The 22,297-nt window shown below is 32.6% G+C and overlaps 2 protein-coding genes across 2 annotated transcripts in view; one reads left to right on the forward strand and one right to left on the reverse strand.

Annotated features, from left to right (window-relative positions):
• The window catches only part of LOC113400576 (sialin), a 52,387-nt gene extending 45,475 nt beyond the window's left edge, over positions 1-6,912 (reverse strand). Inside the window, exons 1-2 of the mRNA XM_026640212.2 lie at positions 6,688-6,912; positions 3,890-3,946 (exon numbers count right to left, since the gene is read on the reverse strand). Of these exons, the coding sequence (XP_026495997.1) occupies positions 3,890-3,929 (40 nt within the window). The 5' untranslated portion in view covers positions 3,930-3,946; positions 6,688-6,912. The remainder of the gene's footprint in view (positions 1-3,889; positions 3,947-6,687) is intronic.
• A 638-nt stretch (positions 6,913-7,550) lies between these two features.
• Positions 7,551-21,386, forward strand: LOC113400453 (protein bicaudal C). The gene is made up of 20 exons (XM_026640009.2): positions 7,551-7,805; positions 8,031-8,175; positions 8,250-8,293; positions 8,368-8,437; positions 8,970-9,049; positions 9,271-9,333; positions 10,215-10,364; positions 11,779-11,892; positions 13,973-14,098; positions 14,512-14,730; positions 15,916-16,084; positions 16,891-17,307; positions 17,796-17,863; positions 18,201-18,294; positions 18,669-18,764; positions 19,038-19,177; positions 19,638-19,760; positions 19,880-20,018; positions 20,778-20,897; positions 20,976-21,386. Exons 1-20 carry the CDS (start codon positions 7,725-7,727, stop codon positions 21,086-21,088), a joined length of 2,571 nt encoding a protein of 856 aa, XP_026495794.2. The 5' UTR covers positions 7,551-7,724; the 3' UTR covers positions 21,089-21,386.
• Positions 21,387-22,297: the final 911 nt, after the last annotated feature.

A 22,297-nucleotide genomic window follows, 5' to 3' on the forward strand; every position in this document is an offset into this window, starting at 1 on the left:
GATGATTTAAAGATATGTTTGAACAGGAGCCTAGGTAATGAAATTAGATATCTAGAAGCCCAACCAGTTTATATGCAGTGACGATTTCTATACTTTCTCTTACATCAACCAGGCACGCTGGAAAGGACCACGTGAAATATGCCGCCGTGGGTGTTACGCCCACGTCGAGAGATATAATAGCATTCTACGACTGAATACTTTGACGAATTTATTTATTTATTCTAGAGAGAATAATATAAAAAAAAATTATTTGAATATAAATTCACCTACACATTTAATATTATACTTTATATAGCACTAAGCGCTTAATCGTTCCTAGTGACTTTACTGTAAACTTGCAAGAGACATTAAAAAAACATTACTTTTTTTTTTTTCAATTTTTACAAATGTAAAAACTAAATTCCGCTTTGAAATTTTACATTTCAACCAGATTCAATTAAATCTAAAACGAATATTTTCTATACATAGCTATTGTTTACATTGAGGATTTAGGTCTAGGATTGTTTTACGTGTATATCAAAAGAATACTAGACTCATAGAACAACAAGCTTGATTCTGATTTTTTAGGAGAAAAATTACCCAGCTTTCCGAATTGTGTAACCAGAAGTAATATAAAACTGTATTAAACGTAAACCACCAGTTCGAAATGTAGGGTCTACGTAGATACTACCGAGATTATTCTAGTCGGCAAGAACTCATTTTGATTTGATTGCGAAATTCGCTACCAATTGCGAAACAAAGAGATCCTACCATAGTATCAATGAAATTTATCAAAATTCACATTAGTATAAATATAATTTATATAATGAGTAGTAAACACAAGGTATATTTTTATATATATGTACATACATACATAATATATAGTATTGTATCTATGAACCCAATAATAAGAACAAGCAGCCCCAAATTAAATTCTTGTTTACTGATCTCAAATTCTTGACAGATGGCAATTTGATCTACTTACAGTTTAATGTCAGTCAGCCTTCAATTTTATTCGCATGTTTTTTTTTAATCTGTTTTAAATGGATGTCAATTACGAATTAAGACACATATGTTATCCATATTGATTGAGAAGCTATGCTAGAATTAATGCTCCATTTCGTACTTAATTAACCTTAATTTGTACTACAGATATTATTTGTAAAAAAAATATGCATTACTGTTTTGACAGTGAGAATTGGAATTTTTATTTAAAAGTATTGGTTACGATCTTGTTATTGCGGTTTCCAGTGCTGATGTCATAGATTAAGTATTTCTGAAGTGATTTTTACAGTGATAATATATTTAGTAATATCATTCATAGACAATTTTGAAAAGAAAGTATGTTGTGTTTTATGTTTAATAATTAAATTTAATAATAATAATAATATTATTTTTATAAATAAACGTTATCGAAATCCTAATCTATAAAGCCAAACCTTAATGCTGAATGAAAATAAGTATTAAACTAATGCAAAATATTAATAATATCCAGTAACAACTTTTTTTTATTAACAATTATAAGATAACATTTTATAAAACAAAGTGTTTGTATAACAATCGACAATTGAGTAAATAATTGACGTTAAAAAAAAAATCAAAACCTTTTTTTTTATTAAACGAGTAAATTGCACGTTATTTTTTCATTTTGCAAATAGTTACTTGTAGGTCAGCAATTTATGACAGAAGAGAAAGTAAAAAAACAGTTTAGACGAACTAACGAGCGATAATTCCTTTAAACACCTTTTTTTTTTTGTTTTTTCTTTTACATCTTAGTTGAAATGGATTAAGACTCCATTAAAAAGCCTCTTCTCACTGGCTGATCTTTTTGCTTTTTGCTTGCGAATATTAAAAAAAATCGTCAATGACAAACAAATTTCTCAATGCGACTATTTATACTGTGTAAAGACATTTGACGTATCTTTAAAAAAAAAAAAATCGCAGGAAATGCCAAGCGCTATTCGCGATAGTTGATCAGCCTTGGCATGATTTAAAGAATCATTTTCGCTCATTCTACAACAAGTTTTTATTTGTTTACCAACATATTTCCAGTGTATTTACGTTGACACGTGTCTTATTCTGGTTTTGACTTTGAAAGGCGTATAGACATATTCGTAATTTATGTAATGACGTATGAAGATATATCTATATTTTAAAATTCCTTAAATTGAAATTAATAAAAGCTTTCATAATATCTACAGTCTGTGCCTTAAAAAGCGGAAACGCGATTACACGTAGGATAGGCGCGCTTATTTTCAAAATGGCCGTCTGCCAAGGCACCAACGTCACAGCGGGCGCGACTGCAACGTGAACACCACATCGCGAACAGTTGTGCAAATATTAATAGCTACATTATTATTATTATGTTGGAAATCATCGAGCATTCATTATAAGTAGGGATGTTATGGATATGAAATTTCGGATACGGATTGGTTACGGATATGGATATTAAATTATTTCGGATTATCCGTCAGTTTCGGATAATTTCGGTTACGGATATTAAATTTTTAAGGAGTTTTAAAAGTAAAATACCGAGGTAGTACTGTCTTACTAAAGTATTTACTATACTTACTAAACTGTTGTACTCTGTATGCATTTTCCACCATAAAAGTAGATTTTCACTGAGTGTCAACCTTTTCTCTGTATTGTATTCATTTAACAATTCGTTTTTAACAATTAATTTATTGTGGACTATATCATCATCATCAATACCTATATTTTGCTCTTTTTCGTCACTTGCGCTTAATATTTCAGCTAGGACGCATTTTGTATCAATTCAATTAATTACGTAACACAACACCTTTGTTTCAATTTATAGAACTATTTGTGAATGTAAAATTGCTCACAAGTTAGTTTGTTACAAGTAGGATAAGGCGACAACAGAAGAAAACAAACAATGCTCGTGGCTTGTGTGTCGGCTGCCCCCGGCCGATCAAAACAACTTGACATAACGTGTCTCAATTAGGCTCCGCCCCTATCCGATATTATCCGAAACTTTAATTTCGGATTCGGTTACGGTTACGGATATTTTTATATATCGGATATCCGATAGTTTCGGTTACGGTTACGGAGCTCCCTAACATCCCTAATTATAAGTAGCATTTAGTGCTACAAAAATTCTTTTGAGTTGCACGATGTAACGCTAAATTTAAAACTTACCGCCAGCAATGTTTGCGAATATATTCCATTTTTGAAAGAATTGACATAGAATTTATGTCTGTTAGCGAATGATCACTTGTCTGGTAATTGGAATTTATTACAAATTATTATTTAATAATATTTTAGATTTTTTTAATGCCGTTATTTGCCGAGTAAACGTAACACGTCATCATAGTTGCAGGATATTCTCGAAGTTTTAACATAAACATAAATTTTATTTATAAAGTAACATATTATCTAACCTTTCACGACCAACTGCGTTCTTATAATAATTTCTATGATTCATCTCAAAATAATCGTATTTTCCTGTATCATTTTTTTATTATTAAAATGCGCATTTTATATTTATATCAATGCCGTTGCTAACGTGACATTTTTCATTTATTTACTGAGCATACGGATAAATAATATAGAAATATGATTATTTTTTGTAGACAAATTTTAAAACAAACTACTGACATAACAATTATAAATGTTAGATCATGTCAGCAGTCGTAGTCATAATGATATTATATTTGTTTTTTTAATTCATATAGAATAGACGTATACCCAAATTTATAGTAAATAATAGTAACAAATAACATAAAAAATGTCTCATTAACATGTTGAATACTAAACAATGATTTATTCAACATATTAATGAGCTACATAATCCTAAAAACCGCTCTAAACCAGATTTTGTGTCGAGGTAAATCTGGTTTAAACCGGTGGAAAATATTTTTAAGAATAATACGATTTTTTTTTTTCTTACCTGTAAAGTTTCTTGGAAAGGACTTCTCGGTCTTAGCCATGATTGGAATGAACTTGACTGGAAAAAAAAATCCTATATTAGTCATCGAATAATCGAAACAATATTTCTACGGTGTTAACATTTTTCGTACATATCCTATGTATTGTCTAGAATGGGTAAGAATTATGTGTATGTAATTTATCCTTATTAGCAACGTTTGGATTGCAAATTTTATTGATCACGTCGATTAAGTCGCTAAATGTCTCAGCGCGCCGAGAAAGTAGATTTGATGTATTAATCGCTTCATTAGCTCCATTACCAGCCAAGAGCCAAGTTTTGTAGTATTTATTATTTTATTAAAACACTCGTGAGGGCATTATTGTTATGCTACACTTTTTGCTACGACTTTTTTAAAGTTTTCCCTGGGTTGCCCTATGCACTATATTATCAGATGAGATCACATAAAGACAATTATGTAATTAGTTCAAATAAAGTTTAATAAAAATGGATGAGACATAAAAAAAAATTAGCCAGAATTAAAATTATTTCAATTGAGTGGAATTAAATAAATCCATAAAAATTATTGGCCGTTGGTTATTATGGTAACTAACACGTGAAAACTAAAACAACAATATGAATTGTTGCATTTTACAAATTAGGTGCTCATATCGAGTATTTTAATTCTGTGTTCACTTTGATTCGAGCACCGTTAAACATACAACTTCTTTTGGCGCCAATAACGGGGCATGTCTTTGCGTTCCATTTTATGCAAATTGATTAAAATCAGATAATTATATTTTATTGACACTAGGGGACTAGATAAAAGTATTTACTCAATAATTATATAAATGTTTTAGAACTAAAAACTTTATAAAATTAAAAAAATATATATTGTCTGGATAGGGTTTTTTTTTAAACATAGGTTAATAACTTTTTTTGATTGCCTTAGTACCCAAGTGCCAATACGTAAATATAACATACAAACTACAATGCACAGTGAATTAATAATTCGAAACTATTTGAAAGAAAGTTATAGCTGAACGTGATCTAAAAAATATTCGCACCCGCCAATTTATTTTGGTATGCTCAAGGTTAAATGATACGTCAATCTATATGTAGGCTCGTCACTAGTTTTGTTTTGTGTGCTTGTCCAAGGTTTATTGATTAGAAAAATTCAAGTGCAAGGTCGTTTGAGGGTAAGCTTTTAGTTTTGAATTTAGTAAAGTGCACAAACTTACTTAAATTATATTGGTCATAATTTTAATTTATCTAGTAAGTAAATAACTATTGACGTTTAAATGCACTTTATAATCAGACATATATTATAATTACTTTTTAACATAAAATTACTTTGAAAGGATCTTACTTAGATAAGTAAAATTTTCATTTGAAAGAGGTAGAAATAAACATTTTATGACTACTTTTTATAATCTGTATAATATAGTTAAGTTTTTAACGTAACTTTATATGCGTCTGTCACTTGTTTCAACGCGCTCATTGTATGGAATGAGTAACACATGGTCGTTAAAACACAAGTTTACGAAGAAACAAATCAATCAATCCGCCATTTTGCATTTTACCTGCGTAGGAATAACACAGAACAATGTCCCAGCAACAATTGTTATGTTAATCTTATGTTAATCAATCGGCACTTGACAAGTTCCTGTAAGTTTCTGAATTTAATAACAGTTATTCTTAATATAATGTTACGTATCTACTGTATTATTTAATGAAGTCTAGTTTTTTACTGAACTTTTAATTGTGTCTTATAATAATAAGGTATGAATATATGCGTAATGTTTTATCCTATTAATAATAATACCCATAAGGGAGTTATGGGTTTGCGAAAAAAATAGTTTGAAATAAAACAATCTCGCAATGTTACAATTTATAACTTCATAACTAATGTGCATTCTAAAATAGGTTTCTGTATACGCCACTTACAAAAAACAAATCATACTTCTTTTTATAGTAATATATATTGGTGTCAAATATCTATATTCATACTTCTAAAAAATATATATACAATTAAATACATAGTGTTATGATTTATGTATTTAAATATATCAGACGCCTCGGTAGGATGCGAGTCAAATGCATAGAAACTCATAAAGAATTACAACTTTACATAAGTAGGTACTTTCTTTAAATCCTTATTTAAATGTATACTACATTTCGATCGGTTGTTAATACGTCAACTGTTAACATGTAAATATCGCTAATATAAATGTAACTTTGTTACATTTGTATGTATTTACATCTCATTAAATATGTTTAACGTTTTCAAGTATCGAAATGCCAATGTCCATTTTATTAATTTGCTATTCCAATTTTAAAGGGAATATAAATCGAACAATATTACAAAAAAATATATATGACGTATGAAAATTACCAACAACATTAATTCAAAGAACTGATTCTATTTCATACACCATAATCCTTTACCATCGATCTTATGCTTGTTTACATTTTTTATTTACACGGTATTATTATTAAATGGGGGTATGCACGCCCTTAAAATTACATCGACACGCCAAATTGAACTTTATACATATAAACCGAAAACTAAATATAAGAAAATTTTAAAGAAAAAAAAATACCTAGTACATATGAATTTAATAGGGTTTCGTTTTCTTCTTACCCATGAAATAAATCACGAAATGATAAATACTAAATAATAAAAAAAGTTAAATCTCACATTAATACTTTACTAATATATTGATAGGAATTTTGACTATGCAAAATATTTTCGCTATTACTGATAGCCATAACAATAATATATCCATAAGTCTTAAATAACTTTTGACTCTATTACTCACCGTTGATTTATTTAAAAATCACTTAACTTAAAAACTCACTAAACATACAAATCAAAACACACTAAGAAGCTTAAACTTGCTTCTAAATTAATCTAGACTTATAAAGCTACACTTTTAATTAATAAATAAAATATTTAAAATTATTAGCTACGTGAACTCGAGTCAAGAGTTACACAGACCCAACACCGGCAAGCGCAGAAACCCGACTAATGCGACCTCATGTGGCGAACGCCAAAAATACATTTCAATGGATTACGTTCCGTTCGTAATAATGGTTTCATTCATACGAGCACCAACATACCATTTTTTTCTACATTTTGGTCGTATTAATAATCGTATAAAAATATACCTACTATGTACGATTCTTTTATTCTTTACTTTATTTATCATTTGTTTTAATAAAAGACTAGAAACGAATAAATTATAAACTAGCATTTTTTTTTAATAATATATATATGAAAATAATGTAATAATATTTTTATCAATAACCGTAATTTGTTTTTTATCTACTTTCTTATAAATTAGTTCAAAGAAATTTACTGGTTGGCGCCGTCTTGACGCCAACGTCCGGTGGCGGGACGACTTCTCATTGGTTAATCCGTGACAGGCCTCCATGTTGGAAATTACAATGTGAAAACAAAACGTAAATGTGCATTATAATGGCGAATAATATTATCGACTTATACGTGACTAAAATAAAAACTTTTTTTTTATAAATTAAATTGATTGTAATCTATTTATACCAAACTTATTATTTTTTATTAATTACATGAATAACACGTAACACTGATATGAAAATTTAAAAAAATCGAATTCTACCCTCCAAACATTATTTTTTACGTCTTATGGAGATTTGATAATTATTCTTGCTAGTTGGGCTTGGTATATCAATAAGTAGAGGTGGTTAAGATAAACTTATTAAAGTTTTACTAAATTTTGATAATAATTATGCATTAATTTATTCATTAATCGATTGTAAATATTAATGACTTTAAATTGAAATAATTTCATTATTTTATAATTTATATATTTCCACAATGGCGTCAACGAATTTCTTAACAGTAAAAACTCATCTCTCGGAGTTTAAAGGTAATTCCGATAAAGATACAATGAGCGAGGTGAGTACATTCATTTTTTTTAAATTATTAATGGATAGTTTTTTATTTCAAATCTTTTAAATAAAAACTGATTGTGTTCCGCCATTTTGATTTATAGCGTGGTATTGAAACACTTATACATTTTTTTAATAATAATCAATAACATGGTTTAGTGTATTCTTCATAGATAAAACGCAGGTATTTCATTAAAATTTTAGTTTAAAATAAAATCTAATGTACGAATAGGCATCCGAAAGTGGAACGAGCAATTCCGTGACGTCAGCAGAAGACTTACAGAAATTAGCAGTAATACTTGGACTGAATAGCGCTGAAGATGTATACCAGGAAAGATTTCGAGTTGACAGGCGCCGATTGGAAGCGATGCTGGCTGGTAATTAAACAGTTATTTTTTATGCATATATATTTCGTTGCATTTTAACTTACCTGCCATATTTACAATTCCAGACAATTTGGAAGAATCTCAAACTGCTCAAGCATTTTTCCATAGGGTAAGCTGAATTTTATAAATGTCTGTAACAGTTGCGATGTATTATTGTATTAATTAATATGAACATTTTCATAGGTCATGAATGAAACAAACACTTTAATTAACTGGCCTGCTCGTCTTAAAATTGGAGCTCGTTCAAAAAAAGGTAATTAAAAAAAAAAGCAAATAATGCGTTTTTCATTTGTTTTTTCTTTCAACGTATTATTATTTTAAAATCATCTTAATTATTTGAAGAAAATGTAATCAGTTTCTAACACAAACAATTTGACTTTAATTCATTTTATAAAGTAAAATTCCGTGATTTGTCTTCATGGTGAAACGCACATAAATTTTTCAAAATTCAACGTTCACCTGTAATCGGAACTATTTTTTGGCGGGATGGCGCCAAATAGACCAGTGCGCGGCGCCCGTCTGGCGCGTTTATTATTTCGTTTTAAAAAAATGTTATAATGCATTCGCGCGTCCGTTAGTAATACATGAATTTTGTTTTTTATTATACTCAATGAATTAAAAATGGTTTTTAATGAAAGTTGTAATGAATTTGTTTATGAAGTTATTAAAAATATACGTAACAATAATTATACCGATTTATATGATTTTTTTGGTAAGATTCAAAGTGAAATATAATGATGTTCGTGTAAAGTGGTAAAATATTATGATTTACTTAATCTATATAGATCCTCACGTGCGTATCGCCGGTCGACCTGATGATGTTAAGCTCGCAAGGGAGAAAATTATGCAATTGCTGGATACTAGAGTAAGTGTTCAACTATTAACGTAAAATATTCTAATAAATAAATTACCATGTACCTGTGAACTATAACTATACTTGAAATATTTTATTCAATAAATTCATACTGACATTTTATGAAACCAAAAACTTTTTTCTTCTTTGGGAACGTTACGTTGTTGTTTAAATGAGATCTGGTTTTTTTTTGTATAATTATGTTTATTAATTAGCACATGTCTGTCTATCAGAGTAACCGTGTCACCATGAAGATCGACGTCAGCTACACGGACCACTCTCATATTATCGGCAAGGTGAGTTTTTTTACTTATGTTTTATTACGAATATTTTATGTCACTGGCCTTTACCTGTCTATTTCTGAGAAACTTCTCGAAATTAAATCTATACTCATTACGGTCTAAATTTTATATACAAACTTACGTTACAAGATCGAGTTCACTCACTATTCTTAATAGAGATATTCTTAATTGTATTATACAGCCAATCTCACAAATGATCCATGAATTGCAATAAATTTACCTTATCCTTGAAAACTATGTAAGTAACATGATAATTGAATGTGGGTACGTATTCGTTTATGTGGGGCATACTAGATTAAACTGGTAAAACATAATTTAACATGGTTATTAATACACATAATTTACTATATATCGCAGGGACAAACAGCTGTATTGTTGTGTCCGTTTGTCGTAGGGTGAGTGAGCCAGTGTAAGTTATAAGAGACATCCCGGTTTCCAAATTTGTTGGCGCACTCGTGAAAAAATTAACCGTTTCAATGTTTAAAATAATTTGTATTTATATATTACATTAAAATCTCGTTCGGTAGATATCTGAAAGATAATGAAGAGCCGATCCTGTCCAGAGGTTAGAACGTAGAAATTTTAATCCAATATTTAACCTAATGGGTTCAAACCCGCTAAGATTTCTTGTAATCAGTTTAAATTGCGTTTAAATTCATTTTGTGAATGTTTGTCACACCTGTACCCTCTAAGTCGCATTAGAGCATCCTGTCACAAAAAGGAAGAGAATCAGCTTATACTTTTTTATGTTTCTTTCCCCAGAACTCCATCATTCTATGAAAGGTACCTCCCGGTCGGTACCGCTTAAATTTAAAGACTAAATTAGAAGTAACTTATTTTTATATACTTATATTTGTATATTACTCGTCGATCAGGGCGGTCTGACGATAAAGCGCGTGATGGAGGAAACCGGCTGCCACATCCACTTCCCGGACTCCAACCGAACGAGCACGCAGGAGAAGAGCAACCAGGTGTCCATCGCGGGCGACATGGAGCGCGTGGAGCGCGCGCGCGCGCGCGTGCGGGTGGGTGCCGCTCGAGCGGCTCTATGTGTAGATGCCGGCTCTGTTGCTGTGTGTGTGTGTGTGTTTTATTTCACTGAATCCTTTCGCTTTCCTTTAGTTTGGTGAAAATAAAGGGATGGAAATTTGTACCGGGAAGCTGCGGAAGCGCGCGCTACTCGATTTGACCGATATTCTATACTCTATTACAGCCGTAGCAGGAGAACAACATTTGACAGCCGATTGACGCGATATCATTGGTCGAGAGCTTCAGTAATCTATGATATTCAAACTGTTATCGGAATTTTGAAAGTTAAATTAAAGTGGAAATAAGCAGTTAAGTGTAATAGAGTTGTATTATGAATAAAATTACATTAATCATAAACTCATAGCAGCGCACAATATAGATGAACTATCAGCTAATCGCATGAAATACGTAAATCTAAGGTTTGTTTATCTTTATTCCTACTTACTTTGGAATAGGCTATAAATCTGTGGTACCAAATCATTTTCCGAGAGGATATAATGTTAATGTTGCTCGTTACCAACGTGAGATGTTCACGTCATAAGTGACACATGTTGGGCTCGTTTATATATAACTACCGTTTCCACGAGTCAAATCTTATCTATAAATTCAGTCAGTCAGTATCACGTCAAGTTATACGTCTGTACTCAATCAGCTTGAAAAGTCACACAAGTTGACAAGTCAAGTCAGTCTTACTTGTAAGCCTTTAACAGTATTTTCTTTTCCTTTTTTAAACATATATATTACAAACTTAATTTGTTTTATTTATGTAAATAATTAATATGTTAATTTTAATTTGCATAAACGAAAGTAACTACTTAGTGGGTAACGCAGCCGCTATCCATATTATATTTGTGCTACAAAAGAGGGCTATTATAATTCGCGCAATCTATAACCCAGTAGCTAAAGAATCATAAGATATAAATTTAAAGAAATTAAGATATTAACTGTTGCTTTTCAATATATATTCTGTAATTTTGTGTATGTACGGAAAAATATTAATGATTTTATGGGAAAATGTGATATTCACAGCATTGGTACAAGGAACAAACTTGTTACTCCTGTTACTCGACTGCATAGAGTCAGTAACTCTTTGGTGGCGCAATTTATACGGTTCTACAACAGGATCCCAGAAAGCGTTTATGACACAAAAATAATTATTATTATTTAGGTACTTTATACTGTATAAAATAATAACAACATTTTATAAAAATCATCACTGATTTTGAGACTTCGAACTTAAGAACTAATTATTTATTCTTTTAGAATAAGAAAAAATCATGGAAATATAAATCATCGTCATACTTGCTTACTAAAACAAAACAAAAACTTATAAGATGCCCTCAAAATGAGCTGTTCCAGAGTCAAAGACGGACCTCAGTTTATGTAATTTTATCGCCGTACGTTTCTCAGGCGCTGACGCCGCTGGTGTTCTGCTTCGAGCTGCCGATCGTGGCGCCCTCCCAGCCGCTGCCGGACATCAACTCGCCCTACGTGCAGCAGATACAGGAGCAGTACAACGTGCAGGTTACGTATTGTCCTTTTAGAAACTTATAAGTCCAGATACAAATATAATTGATATTTGACAACCTCCGTGGTCGAGAAGTGTGTACATATTATTACATATTATTACATGGGTACGCCGCTCTGGGGTCCCGGGTTCGATTCCCGGCCGAGTCGATATAGAAAAAGTTCATTAGTTTTCTATGTCGCCTTGGTTCTGGGTGTTTGTGGTACCGTCGTTACTTCTGATTTTCCATAACACGAGTGCTTCAGCTACTTACATTGGGATCAGAGTAATGTGTGTGATGTTGTCCAATATTTATTTATTTATTATATTAAACGTCTTCTATCCGGAAAATATAACTTAACACCTAAATGTAAAAATTTAACAACAGGACAACCAAATACAATAGATAACGAGATATTTAACGAAATAATTTAACTTAACTTTCGAATTAAATTGAATTTTAAAATAATCGCATACTCGTTTATTATTTATAAAATTTCGAATGGCTAAGATAAAAAGTAAAAATAAACATAATTATTTAAACTAGTCTGTTATTATTCACCATATATATTACTAATTACGTTTAAATAATTTGAAGTTTCAATTACATTAATTTAATCACTCAGATTACAATAATTTACCTTACATTAACAGCCTGTAAATTTCCCACTGCTTGGCTAAGGCCTCCTCTCCTTTTCGAGGAGAAGGTTTCGAGCATACCTATTCCAGCACGCTGCTCCAATGCGAGTTGGATTTACCTTATAAAGTTACAAAACTAGACGTTAATGACGCTAATCAAAAGTACGATACTGTAAGAATTAACTTTGTATATCAGATGTGAAATGTTGACAAACGACGAAATTAACTTTATAATTATTATATTCAATAACGCTTAGCACATTCTGATATTTCACGCTCGTGAGTTTCGAGTTCCTTCTTATATAATACTATTATAGTCAACGATCGAAGACACGTCGCTAAGCGACCAATGCATGTCCATTTTTATCGCTGGTAAAGAGTAGAGAATGGCAGCTATTGAACAATTTAGAAAATTCAGACTTAAGTTTTTGTTATATGAGTTACTTTAATAATAAAAATGTTGACCCCTTGAACCGCCTACCTGCGCCAATGAATATGTAGTATACGCTATAAAAACATTTTTAATAAGTCGTTTAAAATGAGTTTATTTTTGTACATAAAATAAATCTAAATATAAATCTTAGTGATTAAATTTATCCTATGTATAAATACAGTTAGAAAGGAGAATTGAAGGTACCTGAAAGAAAATAATAGCTATTTTAGATTAATGTAATTGCTCCTTAAATATTAGCTTAAATAATAAAATAAAACCTTTTACTGCATTGTAGGCAATATTTTTTAGCACTCTGATGTGATCTGAGAAAAATGATTGTATCGCCAAATTATTGTGGTTTGAGAGGTGAGCGGGACAGGGTACCAAATACCAATTCCACTGACATCGATAAATCCACCGAATCGCATCATCGTTAGTAAAATAGGAAACGCCTGAACGGCAACGATGTTATTTCGTTTCGTAGTGTCAATTTGTTAGTAGAATTGGCGCCTGTTTAATTACAGACCCAAGAGACTTTTAAGTTGATAAGTATTGATGTGATTTTCGTTGCATGGGTTGATTAATATTTGTCATAGTCATAGTTTTTAGGGAGCGGCGACGACTTGCCAACAGGTGATCCGATCGCGAGTCTGCTCTTATATATTGAAGAGTAAAATTAAGATTGTACCACCATTACGTATTTCATTAATATATTTCGTCAACGTCAAGCAACAATATTGGCTTCTATCCAGAATAATTGATTATTCATGTCATACTTTTATTAAACGTGTCTCGTTTGTTTAGTGATTTGCTTTAAAGTTTCTCATTAGGTTCAGGGTTCAGATCCCAAGACTTACCGAAATTTGCAGTAGCCGTTTTATAATACCTATTGTGCATCAGGCTAGTATCGAAAAGCGACTGATATATGCCGCCTTTGACGAAATCCTGCCAGGAGAACTTCAATATGGAATATTTCTTATCTATAAATAAAACATCCGACCGATGTATGAATGGTCTGTGTGCAGGTGATGCTGCGCAACCGGCCTAAGCTGCACGCCAACCTGGTGGTGGTGAAGGGCGTGCAGTGGGAGGTGCTCGCCACCATGGAGGCCACGGCGCTGCTCATGACCTACATGTGCGGCCCGCTCGCGGTAGGACCCCCGATACTCATATATTCATTATTGGATATTTTAATAAATTACAATTATTGATAGATATGTCTTAAAAATTTGTACAAAGCTTAATGTAGATGCTTCAGACAGGCAAATATTGAATTTGAAAGGGTTTGGGGTTTGATGATTGAATTTTCAAGTTGGCTAATAAAAACACTCTTGAATCGAAACTTCTTGAATGTTAGAGTGTTGAATTAAATGTGAAGCTACCATTGCACCGGTTCAGAAAGTAAATTCTACCGATAAAAACCAAGGAACTCAGTAGTTACTCTTTTCAACCATTTTATATATCCTGCCTAGAAATCAATAAATACTAAGTCCACTAAGTTAAAATATCAATGTTATGTTTTTATTTGGAACTGCTAACAAAAAAACTTCTGAAACACCAACAGAGCCAGACCCAAGTCCAGATGACGCTGGAGATATCGCCGATGCATCACTCGGTGGTGGTGGGTCGTGGCGCGGAACAGTTAAAGGTCATCATGAAGGGCACCGCCACGCAGATCATGTTCCCCGACGCGGACGACCCCAACATACCCGCTCTACGCAAGAGCTGTGTGACCATCACCGGACAGATCAAAGACGTGTACGCCGCGAGGCAGCAGTTGGTGGTAAGTGGAAAATACATGTATTCAACCCTAGTGATGTAATTTGAACAAACAAATTGTCTTATCGTTTGAATGAAAATAAATAAATCGTCGAATTACCGAATAAATAAAAAATAATTTACAGCAATTTAAAATAAATAAATAAAAAAGGGTTAGAAATGACTTTAAATCTTTGACTAAACTGTTAGGATTTTGTCCATATTATTGTATAGTGTAATAAGAATACACGAATACTTTTATTAAGTTCAATTTATATATTTGATAATCCCCTTTAAGATTAAAAAAAAATGTGACGCATTTTCAGTTGAGAAACGTTGTAAGCAAAACCGAGTTTAACAACTGGTATTGAATATATTTTTTCCTTGCAATTGTGCGCACACAAAAATATGTATATTAGCAATGGCCTTATGACACACTTATAAGTGCGAATTCGGTCGCGTACACGAATCAATGCGTAGCGATCCATCAGATTGACGTCTGAAGGTCGCGCTCACAATAAACCGCAGCCTCAACACATAACGTGTTTTGGATAGATAAAATTATTTATACGGGAACTCTCGTTATTACGTGATAAATATAATTTTTAAACTGTAATTAAATCAACACCACTGACACTATAAACAAATAAAAATACAGTCAAACAAAATTTAGTATGTTAATGTGATTATATATTAAGCCTTTAATATCGATTATGTGTTAAAAGTTTGTAATATAATAATAAAATTTACATATATAACTCTGGTATACCGACATATATGTATTATAGTCACTTCTCTTCATAGATCTTAAGACGAGACTATAGACAATTAGTAATTTAACGTTTAATATAATTTAAATGATAAAATTATATTATATTTATTTTGTATCACTTAAATATCACGTATAGCATTCCTACTATGCTGTGCGCTCTATATGTAGGTATATATAAGTACATATATTTGTATGAAAAAGTATATAAATAAAGGCTGTGACTTCTAAGGCTACTAGTATCAACTTCTCGATTCTATTAGTCAAACTTTACTTACTTAAGTAAGGAATAAAAAAGCATTCTTAAGTGTGCCATACAATAATAATTATTCATTATACGTAACGTAAAACTATCATTATGTAAAAGCAAAAAACCAATATCGATGATAACCAACGGTCGTTACGTCCGTATGTTCGTAAAGCGAAGTCGTGGGTCCACAGGGCAGCCTCCCGCTGGTGGTGATCTTCGACGTGGCGGAGGAGAGCTGCCGCGTGGAGGGCGAGGCGGCGGCGCGGCTCATGGCCAAGCACAACGTGTACATCAGCGTGCGCCGCAAGCCCAAGCAGGGCATCGCCTCGGTCGTCATCAAGGGCATCGAGCGCTGCGCCGGTGAGCAGATACCCTAGAACCGCCTTCTAATCGCTCTATGTCGATTAAATACCCCCAGAAATAAAGATGGCATCACTGCCGGTGAGTCGAGCTAGTCTGCCTGATACACCGCCTCACACCATTTCATGTCATGTCATATTCCTCTCGCGAAAGCACAGTCGACTACTGCAATTGGTAGAACGAGAACCTTTCGAGTAGGCATAGTATTCCGTGTTTTGCATATTTCCGTATTGTCTAGTCATTACGTATAGGATAAGAAATGCAAATGAACCGAGAAATTGGCTTCCAAATTCCAATATTGGATATTGTGCGGAGAGAAAGATTGGAGATTGTTCATAGCAGGGTCGTGGTACGAGACGAGACTGAGACTCCTTAAATAGTTTCTGTGTTTGCACTTAAGTTTGGGTCACATTCCCAGGAAGTATCGGTGCGGTATGTTTTCGAAGTGTGACGTGCGAACAATTTTTTTATATAGCTAGTTATAGTTATAATTTTTTTATGTGTACAAAATTTGTCGCGACGAATTTTATCACGTGGAAATAAATAAACGCAAGTGGTTAATGATAATATGTCTAAACGTACCGGGTAATGATCGTTTCTCATATGCGAATACCACTAGAACGCAATTCATTGTCATTAATATTAAGCTGTCGTCGGCAATAACTACCGATTGGAAACGTTACGTACAATTAAAATATACTTACGTTTAAATAAAATATACTGGCAATAGCAATGAAGACGAAATGGCACTCAGTTGAACGCCTGTTGTCCACATTAAATTAAATTTTGTATTGACTATCTGTCAGGTGATATATACGAGGCGCGCCGCGAACTACTCGGCGGGAAGGAGCCAAATATTACAGCGGAAATACCCGAATCCTACAATATTCCGTCTATCACCAACACCATGCCCAACTTTGGCGCGTTCAATCCCTTCTCCCCGTCGCACGCGAACAGCATCACCAACTCGCCATGCTCTCCATACAATCTTCAACTGAACGAGTTAACGAATTTCGCCAACCTTGGTAGCCCAATGTTTGGTCACAATCCTCCAACTCCTGGCGGGTACCCTACGCCCTTGTCTCCGGTGGCGATGACGCCGCCAGTGTTTCCAAGTGGTTGGATGGTGCCAAGCCCACAGCCTCGTCCTGGACAGTTCCACTTCCCGAGCTTGACTCAAAACTCTGGTCCAGTGATGTATAAGAATCACGGTTCCTGGCATCGTGAGTATACATATATTTATTTATTTAAACTTTATCCAAATTGCTCACAAACTAAATTACATAATATATATTGTATACTTATATAGTTTTGTTTATGTATAAATATAGACTTAAAATAAGTTTATATGTATACATATGTACGAACGTAGGAGTTTAACTATTGATGTTAAGTTTTGTTGTTATAAATGTATAATGTTAACGCCAATAGTGGTATCACACTATACACTAAACTTGTTTCCTACTTTTACTCGACATTTTTTTAATTAATAATATTAATTTATAAAATAAATAAACATAAAATAAAAAAAAAAAAATCTAAATAAAATAACTTTTATATATTATTTTTAACTACAACAGTGATTTAGCTTAGAGAAATAACAGCACATGGTAAAACCGCTATTAAAAATATGACTTAAATGCGTTTGTCAAAAATGTTATAACATTAATTATATAATTAGAACTACTTATAATATGTTTTTTTCTTCAAGCGCTTTCCGGCGCTCCACAGGGCGGAGTAGCACCGTGCCTGCAACATCCTCCCGACCACCATAGACACGTGAGTCTAAAATATTCATTGTACCCATGTAAAATTCCACTTACAAAAGATTCGAATTTTTTATTGGTTTAACACGCCATTAAAAACACTATAAAGTTAATTCCTGTCGTCCTGAACGCTTACATCTTTTAGTTACGCAACGGATTTGAATGCGTTTTTCATCAATAAACAGAGTGATCGAAAAGAATGAAAAGGTTTATATGTATAATACTTGGATATTATATTAGAGGAAAGCCGAGGATTTGATCTTATATAAATCTAAAAGTCTTATATAGACGTTTATTGTAGTCGTGTGAAGTCGGAACGGTTAGCTACAGATATATAAAATGTGTTTCAGGTATCGCTACTGAACTCCAGCTCACAGGCTAGCAGCGGTTACCAAAGCAACTTCACTGGCAGCTCCGTGTCGCTTGATGCCCAAAACATATCCGGTAATATAAAAAGTATTAATACAGGTTTCTTTACGAAATACTATCTATAATGGTTACAGGCGATTAGTCTAGGCCAAATAAACTCGAAAGGCTTTTCGTGTTCAATAAAATATTAAAACCCTGTCTCATTGGTAGATATTGGACTCGCGTCTTGAGGAAATGGTTTGAAGATTTTTCCATCATCTTGCTCGAATATCTGGTCTAATTACATCCGATACATTAAAGTTTCCCTTACGATGATCTTCTTTACCCCCCATGATTTGTAAATATAAATTATAACGGCCGGAAGCTTCGATTCAGATTTTGGCCTAAGCAATCTCTTGTCTGTAATATAATTAAAGACGCCTGAGTTTTTATTGTTTTCTCACCAATAGGAGGAGATGGCAGCAACGTCGGCTCCCCCTCCGTGTCGCCCATCAGCAAGACGCACAGTCCCACGCCGTGCTCGGAAAACGATCGCTCACAACACGGTACATAGTTCCATTCCTATAACAACACGCAGGGCCGGATTTAGGAGAGGCCAACCGGGACAACTGGCCTGGGGCCTCCACAAGAGGGGGCCCAATAACAGAGATCTGATGAGTTAACAATTTCAATGTAATGTATGTTTAGATATCTATTATAATATTACGAATTACTGTTTTAAAAATTACTGATACAAAGAGTAAACATATTACTGACAAACCTAAAATTAGTAAAATTGCCTCCATACATTTCGATTAAAACTTGAAATGTTATAATAGAACTAGCGAACATAATATCCGAGCTCCCGATATCTGACCGTCGTGCTGTGGGCTGCGAAAAGAAGACCCTTGAGACCCTCACCAAGCTGTCACCCTCGCCGCTGTCCGACTACAGAAAGATGCAGGCTGAAGCCAACAAGGTACAACGCAACTAATGTATCAACTGTTATTTTTCTTTCCTTCAACTAAAACTTCCTATATTATTATAACTATTAGTCTTTAGTCTTGATTATTATTATATAACTCTAATATACGTATTAAATACTGTAAGGCTAATCAACGCTGACCCTATTCATACAATAGCATAATTTTCCTATTCACATTTATAACTTTTCAACTAAAGTAGATCCTAAAAGTTTCTTAGGAGAAATCGCTTTCTTAGTTATATATATAGTTCTTAAGGAAGATATTCCTGAAAAATATTCTATGTACAACTTTCATTGATCTACATATTCATTACATATACATTCACATTTCATTGATATAAATACGATACATTTTATTGAATTGTCGGTTATAATAAAAAAAAAGTACATTGAACATTTTAAAGAACTTCATTTAAATTTTTAGATTTTTTATAAAGTTAACCTTATCTTCCAGGCCATGCGAGAGAACGTCGGCAGTGGTTACAGAGTACCAACAACTCGTTGGTCGGGTTTCTACTTCAGTCATACATCACCTGGACCTCTTAACTTGAGTGACGGCGAAGGAGGAATGGTCACGGTAATAGATTAAATAGTGCATTGGTAGACCAGATTTGGTAAAAACCAGAAGATTGCTATTGAATTAAAGTTTTTTTTTATTAATAAAATGAATTTGTTTAACCTATCTTATGTTTTCAGCCTGAAAAAAGTCGAAACAGAATGGATCTAGTTCGTCCCAACATAGTAGAAACGGCTCCGTCGCCGCCTGGTAACAAACCATGCCGCTACCAACAGTTGTATGAGCTACTGAGGGATATCGGCTTACATAAATATATTGGTAATCGCATTTTTATTACGTCTAAATGCTAACAAGACAAAATGCGTACTCTTTGCCTTACCTAAAGTAAGAAAAAAATTCAAGTTAACTGTAAACAATAGTGATCTAAATGTAACTGACACTACAGTATTTCTGGGAATCACTTTAAGACTCAAAACTTCAGTGGAATCCTCATTTATCGTCCCTGGTCAGGTAGGGAGAGTCATCTCCGCAGCATGCACGGTTAGAAAAGTTAGACAACAAACTGATGTTGATACTGCTCGATACTTTCATAATGTTATGTCTTACGGCATTTTGCTTTGGAGTAACTACAGATATTGAAACTGTTTTCATACTATAAGAGGATCCGTCCGGTCTCTTTATAATCTTGGAGGCAAAGACTCCCTTTGGGTGGGTGTAAGTCTTTATAATAAAGAATATTTCGATTTTGAGTATTAAAATTAAATTATTATTGCATTTAAATTCATAGTTTTTTTTTTTTCTTAAAAATCAACCACGAATAAATTAATATAACAAAATTAATATAATAAATATTTTGTAACAGATTTATTATATTATCGCGTGACCTTCTGTAGTAGCTAAACCTTTATTAATATAGTTGGTGTCGGTATTAATATTTAAAAAGCGTTTATATCTTAACTCTAAGAACAAATAAGAGTTCGCAGTTTCAGAAGTGCCACTTGTTAAATACGAGTATAAGTCTGATATAAATAATAAATAATACAGAGAACCCCATATAATATAAGTATAATATTTCAGATTTATTCAAGAAACATGAACTGGACATGTCTACGTTCGCGTCGCTGAATGAAGCGGATCTTACAGAGATTGGCGTTACAGCCTTTGGCGCTCGCAGGAAGATGCTGCTGGTCATTGCGGGTAATATATATCTTATATAATTCATACTATGTTGATGCTTAAAAAAAAATTCAACAAACATACATATCAAATCCACAGAGCTGCAAAAACAGTCGAGCGCCTATAAAGGTAACGCCCCATCGACGGAGAGAAAAATCATCAATTCCCCACCTCAATATAATACGACTGCGCTGGCGCAGGACAAGTGGTAGATCTATACACGATCTACATTACAATACGGCTTATGAGACTGAAAATAATATATAAGTCTAATAAATTAACAGGTAAAAATTTAATTATGGGCGTAAGCGATCAATACCGTAAGGTTTAAAACGAAATTTCAAAAATACTATAAAAAAATAACATTTTCGAAAATTATTATTAGGTGCAATTGTCTAAGAGACACGAATATTAAATAAAGAAGCTTTTAGTTTCATACGCAACAATACATTGTTATCATGTTATATTTATTATAAAATATTCTAAATCCAGGAACGTCTACTATCAAAACTGTTTATGAGACGTTTATTCAAAAATTAAATGATATTCCAACATCAACAGTTTTGATACTTGACGCAACTGTATGTATATCTAGCAATCATATCAAGCTCAAGACTAATTATTGACTAGTAAGTTATCGTAACATCAGTTACAAGTTGATCTCGACGGAACAAATCTCAAGACTGGTAGAATGTATCGAAAATAAGATGTATGACAATCGTGAGTTCTACATTTTGTTATTGGCAACATTGAGAACAGTGACTGATATGAGCTTGTCGGTATTGCGTTGATTTTTTATGAGATTTAAAAAAATGTATTTTTATATAGATTTTTATAGCTCGAAGCGATACGACAATTTTGATCTCTTATCATAGAATTCATAGACAAGTTAATTGTTGAAGTAAACCGGCATAATCGCCGCTAGTATTAAGTTATTAGTTAAATTAATCTATAGTTATTATCGAGGGCATGTTTTATTTTATGATTTTTAACCCATTTTTATATGCATCTTAACAAAACAGAATATCCGGACTAAGTTTTTATATGATCATTTTAAATTCACATGCAGTTTTAATTTTTGATTTTAATGTAACTCAAAAAAAGAATATCGTTTTTGTTTTCGTATTACTTTTATCGATTCTTGCCAATTATTATCAGATTCTTTTATCATCATATTTTGAATAATATGTTTTAATAAGACAATTAATATTGGCGATTGACAAATTTAATATCAGCATTGGAAATTTAAAGGGGATTGGACTGCATTATTTGACTTGATTTTTTAAATAGGACGCATTTTAAACCAAATAATTCAGCGGTTACATCAGTGACGCCGTACATATAGTCACATATAGCTGAACCATTTTAATCGATTAACATGTATTATTCAATCATTGTGTTTGTGATTTTTTTTTTACTTA

The sequence above is a fragment of the Vanessa tameamea genome, chromosome 17 (genome assembly GCF_037043105.1).
Source record: "Vanessa tameamea isolate UH-Manoa-2023 chromosome 17, ilVanTame1 primary haplotype, whole genome shotgun sequence".
NCBI lineage: Eukaryota > Metazoa > Arthropoda > Insecta > Lepidoptera > Nymphalidae > Vanessa > Vanessa tameamea.